Genomic DNA, 16,051 nt, shown 5'->3' with positions numbered 1-16,051 from the left:
CTTCAATTTCATTCTTCTTTTGAAGCCTTTTAAGAATAAACAGTGGCGGAAGTGGCTGACTGAAAAAAACAAACTTTTGCATGACTAAGTATAGATCAGCGCAATATCGTGTGTGATGGCTAAGCGCTAGATGTGGGATTTCCGAGATTTAAAACAAGGATTATGCTTGCCTCTTTTAGGCTTTCTTGGTGACATTTATGTCATAAAGTCTATTTTCGATAGAAATTGCAAGAAGCACTTCTGACGGACAAATTATCAAGAGAAGCAATCACAGTTCAATTGCTTTGAATTGATACTGTCCTTTTAGTTTTGTCAGATTTGTCGCTTAATCCGTCCACACTTCAGATGGCACTAATATTTTCTATCCCTCCCACAGAAGAAAAAACGTGGAAACCGCTGTAAGCTACATTAAAATGCAGTAATCGGGTAAAGAATAACATCAGTATAAGTTCCCAGAATTAGGCACTGCTCCAGGGATTATCTCGAGGTTAATCCTCAGGATTAGAAACTAATGTGTATTAACTGTAAAGAGAGCAGTCAATGATCAGTGTTTTGTTTTAAGATAGCTAAGTGTTCCGGTTTTCCTTTCCCCTGCTTTTCCAATTTTTTTTTCTTTTAAAGTCTTTCAAGATTAAACAGCCCCGCAAACGGCTAGGCTTAAAATATGTGAGTAATTAAAATCGTTACCTGAAGGAAAAAACGTTTGCATGTGTAATTGGAGCACAGCGCGATATTGTGTGTGACACCTAAGCTCTGGATGTGGAATTTCGAAGATTTAAAACCAGCATTATGCTAAATCCTTGCCCCTTTTAGGCTTTCTTGGTGACATTCATGCCATGGCGTCTATTTCTGGTAAAGAATGCAAGAATCAATTCTGATAGGCGAACTGTCAAGAGCACCAATCACGGTTTAGTTACACTGAATTAATATTGTTCTTTATGTTTTGTCAGATTTGTCGCTTAATCCGTCCTGGTTTGAGATAGTACTAATGTTTTCTATCTCTCCCATCAGAGAAAAAAATGTGTAAACTTCTGTCAGCTACATTAAAATGCACTAATTGGGTAACGATTAACGGTAATTTGGACTGGGCAACAAGTTGAGTTAACTGCCCTGGTAAATAACGAGTTATGGTACAGAGAAGCCAGAGTGCCGAAGACAGTGTCCTACAAGTCAAAACTGACCACCATATTTATATACAAGATCACATGATCACCTGACGTCAAGCGACAATCCCCACTCCTCAGTGCTGTTTAATGGCGGGTGAGATTTTCATGAGCTTCAGAGAAAACCTGGAAATGGACAATATCTCCGGGTGATAGGGGTAACCTGGTGTGACGTCATGATGCCACCCTGAGAAAGGAATCCAGTTTTTACAGGGATAATTGATCAACGTGGTGGTATATATGGATCTACCTTGTTTAGGTCACTTACGGTGTAACCTTTAAGAGTGGCTTTTACTTTTTGATTTTACCAGTGACAAAGGTGTTTATTTGGGAAATCATTGAGGATAATCCGAGGACAAAGGGAGAGAAGCAAGTTCTGTTGGGGTTTCTCAATAAATCATATTTCCCTGTGAGTAGAATCACAATCTACCTCAGCAGTCGTGGACAAAACAGATAGTCCTCAAACTAACGAGCGTTCACTTCAAAGAGTCTTAAGGTTTATGGCTTGTTTTTATTGTAGATAAATTGTATTTGAAATCATTAAAATTTAGTATGACGAGTTTTCTAAAAGTTTGTAAACAATTTCAGCTTCTGTTTGACTCTTTGACAGCTTTTCAAATAAAGTGTTAAAGTATGTTGAAACGGAAAGAACTCTTTCCCAGTCTGAAAACAATTGTGTGTATTTGTTATTTTTGTTTTAATTTCTTTTCTTCCTACGGGTATTACAGATCTGAAAATATCTGGGGAAAAGAAAACCATAAACATCCGGCTGAAAAATTATAATTAGAAAAGTTTTTTTTATTATATATTTAACAGAATAAAAATTTGCCCTTTTTCGCTAATGTTTTACCTTTTTAAATTTTTTGCGTGGGTGTTTGTCCAACGTGGATTTCAGTAGGATAGTTTGACAATGTAGAAGGCAACGCCATATTGTGTTTTAGAGAAACACAAGGTGATAAAGCATCTACAGAAACAGTAAGATGAATAATTGCTCTTTATAATGTTTGCTGATGATATTTACATCCTGGCTTCTGTGTTTACTGGAGTACAAGACGTACTTGTGGTTGACAAAGGTTTATGAGAAGTAAATGCTGCTCAATTGCACTAATTTCATGGTGTCTTACAAATCGGCTTCGTTACCATATCCGTTATTGAATGCCATATCCACTTGAGATGACACTAATGTTTTCTGTCTCTCCCATGGAAGCAAAAAATGTTACCCTCAATTACATTGAAAAGATCTAAACGAGTGAAACAAACAGTGGCAAAATTCTGGGAATCCTTGAATAATCCCTGAGATTATACTGAGGTTTAATCCTCAGGATTATAAGTAATTCCGGTAATGTAAAGGAGCAGTTAATGCCCAATCTCACTCGTGTTGGAGAATGCTTGTTTATTACCGATAAGCACCAACAAAGTATCGGTAAGTATAGTAACAACAGTGGCCTTCTTGGTGGTGAATGCTAGCAGCTCTTGTGCTTCTGTAATACGCTCGACGTGCTGAAGGAACAGCATGAGTTGATTTCTGAGTAAGTGGATGAATTAGGTCTCAAAAAAGAGTGTGAGACATTATCTAGGGAAGTCGAAGAATCCAGCCTCAAGGAACAGCGTAAGACGTTGTCTAAGTTAGTCGAAGAACATAGCCTCAAGGAACAACGTAAGATGTTGTCTAAGTAAATCGAAAAATGCAGTCTCAACGAACGGTGTGAGACGTTATTTTATTACATCGAAGAGTCTAGATAAGGGAAAAGTCTATCATTTTAAATGCGTAATTTATACCTCTCTGTATCAGACGTAACACGAATGTAATAAAATTATATTTGACAACGAAAATCCACATTCCCGTTCTTTCATTGGACGGATTGGTTGGTCGTAGTCAAACTCTAATCAGCAGAGTGTTTCCTTATGTTTTACAAAATGTCACCCGTCTGAGTATCCTCACTTGCGAATCTGTCACATAAGAGCATTACAACGGTTGTAAATGGAGATAAAAGCGAGCCATGCCTTATGGTCGGTGTTGACAAGATGATGGTTTGTTGTCAGTGTCGGTCAGTCTTAATATACTGAGTATTGTGATTAATCCAGAAAGTCAATAATCACGACAAACATGACCTCATAAATAAGGCTTTATTTGACACAATAAAGACAGAAATATATGTATTTAAAGCACAATACTGACAGCACCATATTTGGTAAAAAGATTGATAACCTTCTGCAGATCTCAAAAAGAATGGTTGCCATACGATGTAGACAGTATCAACACCAACTCAAGCCATTCTAGCGGCACCTGGCTTCCTCAAATATCCACCATCAACATCGCCAGGTAACCCAGGATGAAGACTGGCCAGTATGTAAGTTTGTTACAAGCTGCAGATCCAAAGAGAGTAACGGAGAATCTGATTGCTGAGTTGTTGTCATGGGCAACTTCCTCGTTACAGTATGATGTGGTACAGCAAGATATACAGGTCTGAAAACAGAAGCAACAGAGATACATCAGTTCCATAACACATCACAAATGTCATTGATTCGATCAGAGAATTCTTCACACTTTTAGTTGTTTTCATTATTCATTACTTTACGCTAATGTTTTACCTCTACAAAAAAAATTGCCGGTTGCTTAAGGAAAGGCTGTTGTGTACCTTTGTATTTGTTGTTTTGTCCGTCCTACAGCCGACATCATGTCTCGTACATTTCTCAGGATCCACACACTGTTTATTCACGCGGACGCTGGCGACCTGACCGGTGACGTCACTGAAAGTGTGGACCGTCTGGCACACGGATTGGCCTGAAATGAAAAGACAGATACCACTGTCAAACTATGTACTGGGCATGGAGAAAGAGAACTGTGTAGTAATATTCACGGGCAACATGACTTGGGCACTATGTTCTGTGGTGTGTTAAAATGAGGATTGAAATCAGTGGTGTGATCCTGTATGCCATTTCAGTGTGTATGTTAGAGATGAAAAAGATGTCTGTATTTACACAACGGAATTTTGAGTTGGGCAATAGTGTTTGTTTCTTCCACTTCCAGATTAGACATTAGCATGCTATGGATAATCCATATTTAACATACCCTGGGGACAATACCTGTCAGGCGCCCAGTCATTACACTCCAGGTTACTTCCCTTGTTAGGACACGTCCAGCACGTGATGCCTGAAAACCACAAAGCATTATTGGTGGAAAAACATAAATGATGTGATTGTAGACATTTTATTCGTTGCAAACGTCTTTCAACCACAGAGCAAAGTCTTACAAACACCTGAAGGTATACTGTATGTCCTTGGAGAAGAGATTTATTATTTTAAAAGATATTATTCGGTTTGAAACTTTTCTTCTTCGAGACCATCGGTTTGGAAACCATTTTATGTGTAAGTCCCAGGAACCCATCCTCCCTCTACACAATGACTAAAAGTTTGCTAACGTACAAGCAGATGATTTTATATTTTTACACGATGTACAGTTACATCTTTATTTATTTTTCTCTGACGAACTTCCATAAGTGTAAACTTCATCACGAAAATGACTCGCCTGTGTTCACAATGATTACTAATATATCGTGTGCTTTATGAATTGTGTCTTAACCTGATAATTCCACAGTAATACGTCAAAGCGTTTTGAAAATGCTATTATACTTACTTTTCTCTTCCACACTGACTGTGTAACCGGAAATGATGACGAAAGCTTGCAAGAGGAGAAAGACGCTGACTGGAAGAGCCATGGCTTTGGAAGAACAGACGAGATGATCGTCTGTTAACAGACTTTTTATGCTGATGTGTTTTCTAACGGTGAATCACTGGTAACTCGGTAAGTTTGTAACAGTTCAAGTTAGTTATTCTGGAATAACCCAGACAAGGTATACAGACATAGGTCGGAGTGCTCCAGGCAGTGTATATTATGTCAAAAGTGGAAAGTCGAATGTCTGACGCGAACTAGGCACATATTTATATTTGACGTAATGTTTGATCACGTGATGTAAAACGGTAGGTGTTAAGCCTGACAATCCTAGCTCTCCACTGGTGTTAAAGGCGGGGAAGAGTTAAGAAAGCTTGTGAAAAGTCTGAGAACTGGCGGAATTCTCCGGGTGGTAAGAGCAGCCTGTAGTGACGTAATGGTGTCACTTTAAGAAGGGATTCCAGCGTAAAAAAAGAACAACTGGTCAGCATGGTGTACACAGTCATTTAGCTAGTTTAGGACACTCATGGGGTAATCATTGACAGTGACTTGTACCTTTTGATTTCAGCATAAAAACGTTGATTATATTGAAATCATTAAAGATAATCTTAAGACAAAGGGAGAGAGCGGTGATTTGTGTGTGTGTAGGGAAGTGGTGGTGGTGGGGGAAGGGGGGGGGGGCTTAATTACTTCGAGTATGTCAAAATGTACTTGCGGTGTATACGTCTGTCCTCAGCTGTCGAGAGCACAAGAGAGAGATAGTCCTTATCTTAATGGGTATTTACTTCAGACTCTTCAATTTGATGGTTATGTTGTTTATATTGTAGATAAAATGCCCTTAAGTTTATTAAATTATTATGACCAGTTTTCTAAAAAACAAATATTTTAGTTTGCATTTGACTTTTATTGATCAGGATTGTTTTAATTTAATTAATGGACATTTTATAACACCGAAACACAAAGAAGTTTTCGCCATCCTGTGGCCGTGATCTGTCACTCCTTTCTTCAATTTCATTCTTCTTTTGAAGCCTTTTAAGAATAAACAGTGGCGGAAGTGGCTGACTGAAAAAAACAAACTTTTGCATGACTAAGTATAGATCAGCGCAATATCGTGTGTGATGGCTAAGCGCTAGATGTGGGATTTCCGAGATTTAAAACAAGGATTATGCTTGCCTCTTTTAGGCTTTCTTGGTGACATTTATGTCATAAAGTCTATTTTCGATAGAAATTGCAAGAAGCACTTCTGACGGACAAATTATCAAGAGAAGCAATCACAGTTCAATTGCTTTGAATTGATACTGTCCTTTTAGTTTTGTCAGATTTGTCGCTTAATCCGTCCACACTTCAGATGGCACTAATATTTTCTATCCCTCCCACAGAAGAAAAAACGTGGAAACCGCTGTAAGCTACATTAAAATGCAGTAATCGGGTAAAGAATAACATCAGTATAAGTTCCCAGAATTAGGCACTGCTCCAGGGATTATCTCGAGGTTAATCCTCAGGATTAGAAACTAATGTGTATTAACTGTAAAGAGAGCAGTCAATGATCAGTGTTTTGTTTTAAGATAGCTAAGTGTTCCGGTTTTCCTTTCCCCTGCTTTTCCAATTTTTTTTTCTTTTAAAGTCTTTCAAGATTAAACAGCCCCGCAAACGGCTAGGCTTAAAATATGTGAGTAATTAAAATCGTTACCTGAAGGAAAAAACGTTTGCATGTGTAATTGGAGCACAGCGCGATATTGTGTGTGACACCTAAGCTCTGGATGTGGAATTTCGAAGATTTAAAACCAGCATTATGCTAAATCCTTGCCCCTTTTAGGCTTTCTTGGTGACATTCATGCCATGGCGTCTATTTCTGGTAAAGAATGCAAGAATCAATTCTGATAGGCGAACTGTCAAGAGCACCAATCACGGTTTAGTTACACTGAATTAATATTGTTCTTTATGTTTTGTCAGATTTGTCGCTTAATCCGTCCTGGTTTGAGATAGTACTAATGTTTTCTATCTCTCCCATCAGAGAAAAAAATGTGTAAACTTCTGTCAGCTACATTAAAATGCACTAATTGGGTAACGATTAACGGTAATTTGGACTGGGCAACAAGTTGAGTTAACTGCCCTGGTAAATAACGAGTTATGGTACAGAGAAGCCAGAGTGCCGAAGACAGTGTCCTACAAGTCAAAACTGACCACCATATTTATATACAAGATCACATGATCACCTGACGTCAAGCGACAATCCCCACTCCTCAGTGCTGTTTAATGGCGGGTGAGATTTTCATGAGCTTCAGAGAAAACCTGGAAATGGACAATATCTCCGGGTGATAGGGGTAACCTGGTGTGACGTCATGATGCCACCCTGAGAAAGGAATCCAGTTTTTACAGGGATAATTGATCAACGTGGTGGTATATATGGATCTACCTTGTTTAGGTCACTTACGGTGTAACCTTTAAGAGTGGCTTTTACTTTTTGATTTTACCAGTGACAAAGGTGTTTATTTGGGAAATCATTGAGGATAATCCGAGGACAAAGGGAGAGAAGCAAGTTCTGTTGGGGTTTCTCAATAAATCATATTTCCCTGTGAGTAGAATCACAATCTACCTCAGCAGTCGTGGACAAAACAGATAGTCCTCAAACTAACGAGCGTTCACTTCAAAGAGTCTTAAGGTTTATGGCTTGTTTTTATTGTAGATAAATTGTATTTGAAATCATTAAAATTTAGTATGACGAGTTTTCTAAAAGTTTGTAAACAATTTCAGCTTCTGTTTGACTCTTTGACAGCTTTTCAAATAAAGTGTTAAAGTATGTTGAAACGGAAAGAACTCTTTCCCAGTCTGAAAACAATTGTGTGTATTTGTTATTTTTGTTTTAATTTCTTTTCTTCCTACGGGTATTACAGATCTGAAAATATCTGGGGAAAAGAAAACCATAAACATCCGGCTGAAAAATTATAATTAGAAAAGTTTTTTTTATTATATATTTAACAGAATAAAAATTTGCCCTTTTTCGCTAATGTTTTACCTTTTTAAATTTTTTGCGTGGGTGTTTGTCCAACGTGGATTTCAGTAGGATAGTTTGACAATGTAGAAGGCAACGCCATATTGTGTTTTAGAGAAACACAAGGTGATAAAGCATCTACAGAAACAGTAAGATGAATAATTGCTCTTTATAATGTTTGCTGATGATATTTACATCCTGGCTTCTGTGTTTACTGGAGTACAAGACGTACTTGTGGTTGACAAAGGTTTATGAGAAGTAAATGCTGCTCAATTGCACTAATTTCATGGTGTCTTACAAATCGGCTTCGTTACCATATCCGTTATTGAATGCCATATCCACTTGAGATGACACTAATGTTTTCTGTCTCTCCCATGGAAGCAAAAAATGTTACCCTCAATTACATTGAAAAGATCTAAACGAGTGAAACAAACAGTGGCAAAATTCTGGGAATCCTTGAATAATCCCTGAGATTATACTGAGGTTTAATCCTCAGGATTATAAGTAATTCCGGTAATGTAAAGGAGCAGTTAATGCCCAATCTCACTCGTGTTGGAGAATGCTTGTTTATTACCGATAAGCACCAACAAAGTATCGGTAAGTATAGTAACAACAGTGGCCTTCTTGGTGGTGAATGCTAGCAGCTCTTGTGCTTCTGTAATACGCTCGACGTGCTGAAGGAACAGCATGAGTTGATTTCTGAGTAAGTGGATGAATTAGGTCTCAAAAAAGAGTGTGAGACATTATCTAGGGAAGTCGAAGAATCCAGCCTCAAGGAACAGCGTAAGACGTTGTCTAAGTTAGTCGAAGAACATAGCCTCAAGGAACAACGTAAGATGTTGTCTAAGTAAATCGAAAAATGCAGTCTCAACGAACGGTGTGAGACGTTATTTTATTACATCGAAGAGTCTAGATAAGGGAAAAGTCTATCATTTTAAATGCGTAATTTATACCTCTCTGTATCAGACGTAACACGAATGTAATAAAATTATATTTGACAACGAAAATCCACATTCCCGTTCTTTCATTGGACGGATTGGTTGGTCGTAGTCAAACTCTAATCAGCAGAGTGTTTCCTTATGTTTTACAAAATGTCACCCGTCTGAGTATCCTCACTTGCGAATCTGTCACATAAGAGCATTACAACGGTTGTAAATGGAGATAAAAGCGAGCCATGCCTTATGGTCGGTGTTGACAAGATGATGGTTTGTTGTCAGTGTCGGTCAGTCTTAATATACTGAGTATTGTGATTAATCCAGAAAGTCAATAATCACGACAAACATGACCTCATAAATAAGGCTTTATTTGACACAATAAAGACAGAAATATATGTATTTAAAGCACAATACTGACAGCACCATATTTGGTAAAAAGATTGATAACCTTCTGCAGATCTCAAAAAGAATGGTTGCCATACGATGTAGACAGTATCAACACCAACTCAAGCCATTCTAGCGGCACCTGGCTTCCTCAAATATCCACCATCAACATCGCCAGGTAACCCAGGATGAAGACTGGCCAGTATGTAAGTTTGTTACAAGCTGCAGATCCAAAGAGAGTAACGGAGAATCTGATTGCTGAGTTGTTGTCATGGGCAACTTCCTCGTTACAGTATGATGTGGTACAGCAAGATATACAGGTCTGAAAACAGAAGCAACAGAGATACATCAGTTCCATAACACATCACAAATGTCATTGATTCGATCAGAGAATTCTTCACACTTTTAGTTGTTTTCATTATTCATTACTTTACGCTAATGTTTTACCTCTACAAAAAAAATTGCCGGTTGCTTAAGGAAAGGCTGTTGCGTACCTTTGTATTTGTTGTTTTGTCCGTCCTACAGCCGACATCATGTCTCGTACATTTCTCAGGATCCACACACTGTTTATTCACGCGGACGCTGGCGACCTGACCGGTGACGTCACTGAAAGTGTGGACCGTCTGGCACACGGATTGGCCTGAAATGAAAAGACAGATACCACTGTCAAACTATGTACTGGGCATGGAGAAAGAGAACTGTGTAGTAATATTCACGGGCAACATGACTTGGGCACTATGTTCTGTGGTGTGTTAAAATGAGGATTGAAATCAGTGGTGTGATCCTGTATGCCATTTCAGTGTGTATGTTAGAGATGAAAAAGATGTCTGTATTTACACAACGGAATTTTGAGTTGGGCAATAGTGTTTGTTTCTTCCACTTCCAGATTAGACATTAGCATGCTATGGATAATCCATATTTAACATACCCTGGGGACAATACCTGTCAGGCGCCCAGTCATTACACTCCAGGTTACTTCCCTTGTTAGGACACGTCCAGCACGTGATGCCTGAAAACCACAAAGCATCATGGATGTTATTATAGACATTATATTCGTTGCAAACTTCTTCCAGCCAGAGAGTAAAGTCTTACAAACACCTAAATGTATACTGTATGCCCTTGGAGAAGAGATTTATAATTTTTAAAGACTTTATTCGATTTGAAACTTTCTTCTTTGAGAACATAGTTTTGGAAACCATTTTATGTGTAGGTCCCAAGAACCCATCCTCCCTCTACAAGATGACTAAAAGTTTGCTAACGTACAAGCAGGAGATTTTATATTTTTACTTGATGTACAGTTGTAACTTTATTTATTTGTGAGTGACAAACTTCCAGTGTAGACTTCATCAAGAAAATGACTCGCCTGTGTTCACAATGATTACTAACATATCGTGTGTGTTATGAATTGTGTCTTAACCTGATAATTCCACAGTAATACGTCAAAGCGTTTTGAAAAGGTTATAAAACTTACGTTTCTCTTCCACACTGACTGTGTAACCGGAAATGATGACGAAAGCTTGCAACAGGGGAAAGACGCTGACTGGAAGAGCCATGGCTTTGGAAGAACAGACCAGATGATCGTCAGTTAACGGACTTTTTATGTCGATGTGTTTTCTAACGGTGAATCACTGGTAACTCGGTAAGTTTGTAACAGTTCAAGTTAGTTATTCTGGTATAACCCAAACAAGGTATACAGACATAGGCCGGAGTGCTCCAGTCAGTGTATATTATGTCGAAAGTGGAAAGTCGAATGTCTGACGAGATCTAGGCACATATTTATATTTGACGTGATGTTTGATCACGTGATGTAAAACGGTAGGTGTTAAGCCTGACAATCCTAGCTCTCCACCGGTGTTAAAGGCGGGGAAGATTGAAGAAAGCTTGTGAAAATCCATAAAATCTAGGAAGTGGCGGAATTCTCCGGGTGGTAAGAGCAGCCTGTAGTGACGTAATGGTGTCACTTTAAGAAGGGATTCCAGCGTTAAAAAGAACAACTGGTCAGCATGGTGTACACAGTCATTTAGCTGGTTTAGGACACTCATGGGGTAATCATTGAGAGTGACTTGTACCTTTTGATTTCAGCATAAAAACTTTGTTTATATTGAAATCATTAAAGATCATTTTAAGACAAAGGGAGAGAGCGGTGATTTGTGTGTGTGTGGGGAAGTAGGGGTGGTGGTGGTTCGGGAGGGGGGGAGTGGGGGTGCCTTATTATTTTGAGTATGTCACAATGTTCTTGCGGTGTATAGGTCTGTCCTAAGCTGTCGAGAGCACAAGAGAGAGATAGTCCTTATCTTAATGGGTATTTACTTCAGACTCTTCAATTTGATGGTTACGTTGTTTATATTGTAGCTAAAATGCTTTTAAGTTCATTAAATTATTATGACCAGTTTTCTAAAAAACAAATATTTTAGTCTGCATTTGACTTTAATTGATCAGGATTGTTTTAATTTAATTAATGGACATTTTATAACACCGAAACACAAAGAAGTTTTCGCCAGCCTGTGGCCATGATCTGTCATTCCTTTCTTCAAATTCATTCTTGTATTAAAGCCTTTTAAGAATAAACAGTGGCGGAAGTGGCTGACTGAAAAAAACAAACTTTTGCATGACTAAGTATAGATCAGCGCAATATCGTGAGTGATAGCTAAGCGCTAGATGTGGGATTTCCGAGATTTAAAACAAGGATTATGCTTGCCTCTTTTAGGCTTTCTTGGTGACATTTATGTCATAAAGTCTATTTTCGATAGAAATTGCAAGAAGCACTTCTGATAGACAAACGATCAAGAGAAGCAATCACAGATCAATTGCACTGAATTGATACTGTCCCTTTTGTTTTGTCAGATTTGTCGCTTAATCCGTCCACACTTCAGATGGCACTAATGTTTTCTATCCCTCCCACAAAAGAAAAAACGTGGAAACCGCTGTCAACTACATTAAAATGCAGTAATCGGGTAAAGAATAACATCAGTATAAGTTCCCAGAATTAGGCACTGATCCAGAGATTATCTCGAGGTTAATCCTCAGGATTAGAAACTAATGTGTATTAACTGTAAAGAGAGCAGTCAATGATCAGTGTTTTGTTTTAAGATAGCTAAGTGTTCTGGTTTTCCTTTCCCCTGGGTGTGAAAAACAGCTTTAAAATACAATTGCTTGAAGATTAACTGGAAAAACTGTTTTGCTTCTATGCCAAAATTACTTGTTATGTTACAAATTTTATGTGAAGCGTTATTATGGGAAAGAACAAATGTGTTCAGACTTATTCAGCTTCTTATGTTCCATGTAAAACAGTTCCTTGTGTTTATGATAGTTTCAAATTACGCCAGGCAAGACTAAGTTTTACAGTAGTTATTTCCACTCTTATGATTTCCTTTTTGTTTGTTTGCCTGTAGAGTGTCCAGATATTAGCCTTTGCTGTCCGCCAATTGTCCAGATGTATACATGTATATGTGACGAGGGGCAAACGTGCTCAGCTCAAATAAACTGAAACTTGAATTACTAAATCTGAGCGAAACTTCAGGAACAAACCTGGTTCCATATAAAAGCGGTATTTTAAAGCCATTTTAAGCCCCAGGAAAATACCTGATCACGTGATGTAAAACGGTAGACGTTAAACCTGACAGTCTCAACTCTCCACTAGTTTTATAGTTGGGGGGGATGGGGGGGGGGGTAAGAAAGCTTGTGAAGAGGTGTCGGAAATCTCCGGGTGGTAAGAACAGCCTGGTGGGACGTAATGGTTTCACTTTGAGAAGGGATTCCAGCATTTACAGGAACAACTAGTCAGCATGAAGTACACAGTCTTCTAGCTGGTTTAGGACACTCAAGGGGTAATTTTTGAGAGTGACTTTAATCAGTTAATTAGTTCGAGTAGGTCACAGTCTACCTGGGATGTTAGACGTCTGTCTCCAGGTATTGAGGACACAAAATTTACTCCTTATCCTAATGGGTATTTACTCCAGACTCTTAAGTGGGGTGAGAACGTTGTTTGTATTGAAGACAAAGTGTACTTAAATTCATTAAAATTAGTGTGATTAGTTTTAGCTTTCATTTGACGTTGTATATCAGGATCAAATTTAATTCGTGGAGATTTAATAACACCGAAAAACAAAGAAATTTTTGCCAGCATGTAGTAGTGATCTGCCGTTGCTTTTTAAGAATGCCTTTTAGGAATGAATAGTGGCGGAAGTGGCAATGATTAAAATATGTCAGTAAATAAAATCGCCACCTAACGGAAAAAAACTTTTGCATGAATAAGTAGAGCTTATCACAATATTGTGTGTGATAATTAAGCACAAGATGTGCTTTCCGAGATTTAAAACCAGTACAATGCTAAATTCCTGCCCCTTTTAGGCTTTCTTGGTGACATTTATGCCATGCGGTCTATTTTCGATAGAGAATCCAAGAAGCACTTCTGATAGACAAACGATCAAGAGAAGCAATCACAGTCCAATTGCACTGACCTGATATTGCCCTCTACGATTTGTCAGATATGTCGCTTAATCCGTCCACACTTAATACTGCACTAATGCTTTCTATCCCTCCTACAGAAGAAGCTGTCAGCTACATCAAAATGCACTAATCAGGTAACGATTAACAGTAATTTGGAGTGGGCAACAAGTTAAGTTAACTTCTCTGGTAAAGAACGAGTTGTGGTACACAGAAGCCAGAGTGCCGAAGACAGTGTCCTACAAGTGAAAACTAAGCACTATATTTATACACAAGGTAAAATATAGTCAGGTGACCTCTAGCGGTAGGTGTTAAGGCTGACAATCCCCACCCCTCACTGGTGTTTAACGGCGGGTGAGATTTTCATGAGCTTCAGAGAAAACCTGGAAATGGACAACATCTCCGTGTGGTAGAAGCATCCTGGTGTGATGTAATGGTGCCACCCTGAGAAGGGATTCCAGCTTTGGTAGGAACAATTGATCAGCGGGGTAGTATATGTGAATTTAACTGGTTTTGGTCACTTACAGGGTAAACTTTGAGAGTGGCTTTTACTTTTTGATCTGACTAATGACAAGGGTGTTTATTTAGGAAATCATTGAGGATAATCTGAGGACAAAGGGAGAGAAGCAAGTTCTGTTGGGGTTCCTCAATAAATCATATCTCCCTGTGAGTAGAATCACAATCTACCTTAGCAGTCGTGGACAAAACAGATAGTCCTCAAACTAACGAGTATTCACTTCAAAGAGTCTTAAGATTTATGGCTTGTTTTTATTGTAGATAAATTGTATATGAAATCATTAAAATTTATATCACGAGTTTTATAGTTGGTAAATTGGATAGCTGGAAAGGTAACAAAGCACAAAATCTATTTTTTAAACGTGCTCAATTATCTGAGGACAAAGGGAGAGAAGCGAGATCTGTTGGGGGTGTTTTAATTGACTAAACACGTGTAATTGTCAATTGTGTCGAAATTATTCTGTTTGACTCATGAGCAGTTGTTTTAATTAAAGTATTTAATGATGCCGGGACACAAAAAACTCTTTCCCAGTTTGAGACCAATAGTGTGGATTTGTTATTTTTGCTTTTAATTCTTTTTTCTTATGGATATTACAAATCTAAACATATCTGGGGAAAGGAAAACTATAAACATCCGTTTGAAAAAAAGGATAATCAGAAAAGTTGCTTTTATTATATATTCAACAGAATGAAACTTTCCTCCATTTTCCCTAATGCTTTACCTTTTTACATTTTGGGGGTGAATATTTGGGACATTTTCCACGAGAATGTCAGTAGCTAAGAATGACCATGTGGAGGGCAACGTCATATTGTGTGCTAGAGAAATACCAAGTAATGAAGCGTCTACAGAAACATGAAGATACGTTATATCCCTTTGTAAGATTTGCCTGGGACATTCACGTCCTGGCTTCTGTGTTTAGTAGAATGCAAGAGGTATTTGAGGTGGACAAAGGATTATGAGAAGTAAATGCTGCTCAACTGCACGAGATTCATGGTGTCTTACAAATCGGCTTTGTTGCCATATCCGTTATTGAATGCCATATCCACTTGAGATGACACTAATGTTTTCTGCCCCTCCCATGGAAGCAAAAAAATGTTCCCCTCAATTACATTGAAAAGATCTAAACGATTGAAACAAACAGTGGCAAAATTCTGGGAATCCTTAAATAATCCCTGAGATTATACTGAGGTTTAATCCTCAGGGTTAAAAGTAATTCCGGTAATGTAAAGGAGCAGTTAATGCCCACTCTCACTCGTCAGGGAGAATGCTTGTTTATTACCGATAATCACTAACAAACAATGGGTAAGCATAGTGACAATAGTGGCCTTCTTGGTAGAGAATGCTAGCAGCACTTGTGGTAGACCAGCGATCAAGAGAAGGAAATTGAGCTTAATTTCACTGAATTGATAGTGTTCTTTGTGATTTTTCAGATTTGTCGCTTAATCTGTAATACGCTCGACGTGCTGAAGGAACAGCGTGGGTTGATTTCTGAGTAAGTCGATGAATTCGGTCTCAAAAAAGAGTGTGAGACATTATCTAAGAAAGTCGTATAATCCAGGCTTAAGGAGCAGCGAAAGACGTTGTCTGAGTAAGTCGATGGATCCGGTCTCAAGGAACAGTGTGAGACATTATCTGAGGAGGTCGAATAACACAGCCTCATGGAACAGCGTAAGACGTTGTCTAAATTAGTTGAAGAGCATAGCCTCAAGGAACAGAGTAAGACGTTGTCTAAGTAAATCGCAGAATCCAGTCTCAACGAACGGTGTGAGACGTTATTAATTACGTTGAAGAGTCTAGATAATGGAAAAGACTATCATTTTAAATTCGTAATTTATACCTCTGGGTATCAGACGTAACACGAATGTAATAAAATTATATTCGATAACGAAAGTTCCACATTCCCGTTCTTTCATTGGATGGATTGGTTGGTCGTAGTCAAAC

At 38.3% G+C, this 16,051-nt stretch overlaps 2 protein-coding genes across 2 annotated transcripts; both read right to left on the bottom strand.

Moving 5' to 3' along the window:
- Positions 1-3,459: 3,459 nt before the first annotated feature.
- LOC135462547 (ly6/PLAUR domain-containing protein 6B-like) lies at positions 3,460-4,882 on the bottom strand. Its single transcript, XM_064739773.1, has 4 exons — positions 4,801-4,882; positions 4,237-4,317; positions 3,803-3,948; positions 3,460-3,630 (listed from the first exon to the last, which is right to left on the bottom strand). Exons 1-4 carry the CDS (start codon positions 4,880-4,882, stop codon positions 3,460-3,462), a joined length of 480 nt encoding a protein of 159 aa, XP_064595843.1.
- Positions 4,883-9,298: 4,416 nt separating this feature from the next.
- LOC135462546 (ly6/PLAUR domain-containing protein 6B-like) lies at positions 9,299-10,700 on the bottom strand. The gene is made up of 4 exons (XM_064739772.1): positions 10,619-10,700; positions 10,076-10,156; positions 9,642-9,787; positions 9,299-9,469 (listed from the first exon to the last, which is right to left on the bottom strand). The coding sequence occupies exons 1-4, from the start codon at positions 10,698-10,700 to the stop codon at positions 9,299-9,301; spliced, it is 480 nt and encodes a 159-aa protein (XP_064595842.1).
- Positions 10,701-16,051: the final 5,351 nt, after the last annotated feature.

This window comes from Liolophura sinensis, chromosome 2 (assembly GCF_032854445.1).
Source record: "Liolophura sinensis isolate JHLJ2023 chromosome 2, CUHK_Ljap_v2, whole genome shotgun sequence".
Taxonomy (NCBI): Eukaryota; Metazoa; Mollusca; class Polyplacophora; order Chitonida; family Chitonidae; genus Liolophura; species Liolophura sinensis.
The sequence above is the reverse complement of the archived record's forward strand: the minus strand, read 5'-3'. Positions and strand labels throughout refer to the sequence as shown.

Bases quoted from the DNA above. Each gene is read 5' to 3' on its own strand.
- LOC135462547 (XM_064739773.1), bottom strand. From the start codon at position 4,882: ATGGCTCTTCCAGTCAGCGTCTTTCTCCTCTTGCAAGCTTTCGTCATC. The intron at 4,318-4,800 runs GTAAGTATAATA...TGTGGTTTTCAG, and splicing joins AGTCAGTGTGGAAGAGAAAA to GCATCACGTGCTGGACGTGT. The intron at 3,631-3,802 runs GTACACAACAGC...TTCTGTTTTCAG, and splicing joins ACAAAACAACAAATACAAAG to ACCTGTATATCTTGCTGTAC.
- LOC135462546 (XM_064739772.1), bottom strand. From the start codon at position 10,700: ATGGCTCTTCCAGTCAGCGTCTTTCCCCTGTTGCAAGCTTTCGTCATC. The intron at 10,157-10,618 runs GTAAGTTTTATA...TGTGGTTTTCAG, and splicing joins AGTCAGTGTGGAAGAGAAAC to GCATCACGTGCTGGACGTGT. The intron at 9,470-9,641 runs GTACGCAACAGC...TTCTGTTTTCAG, and splicing joins ACAAAACAACAAATACAAAG to ACCTGTATATCTTGCTGTAC.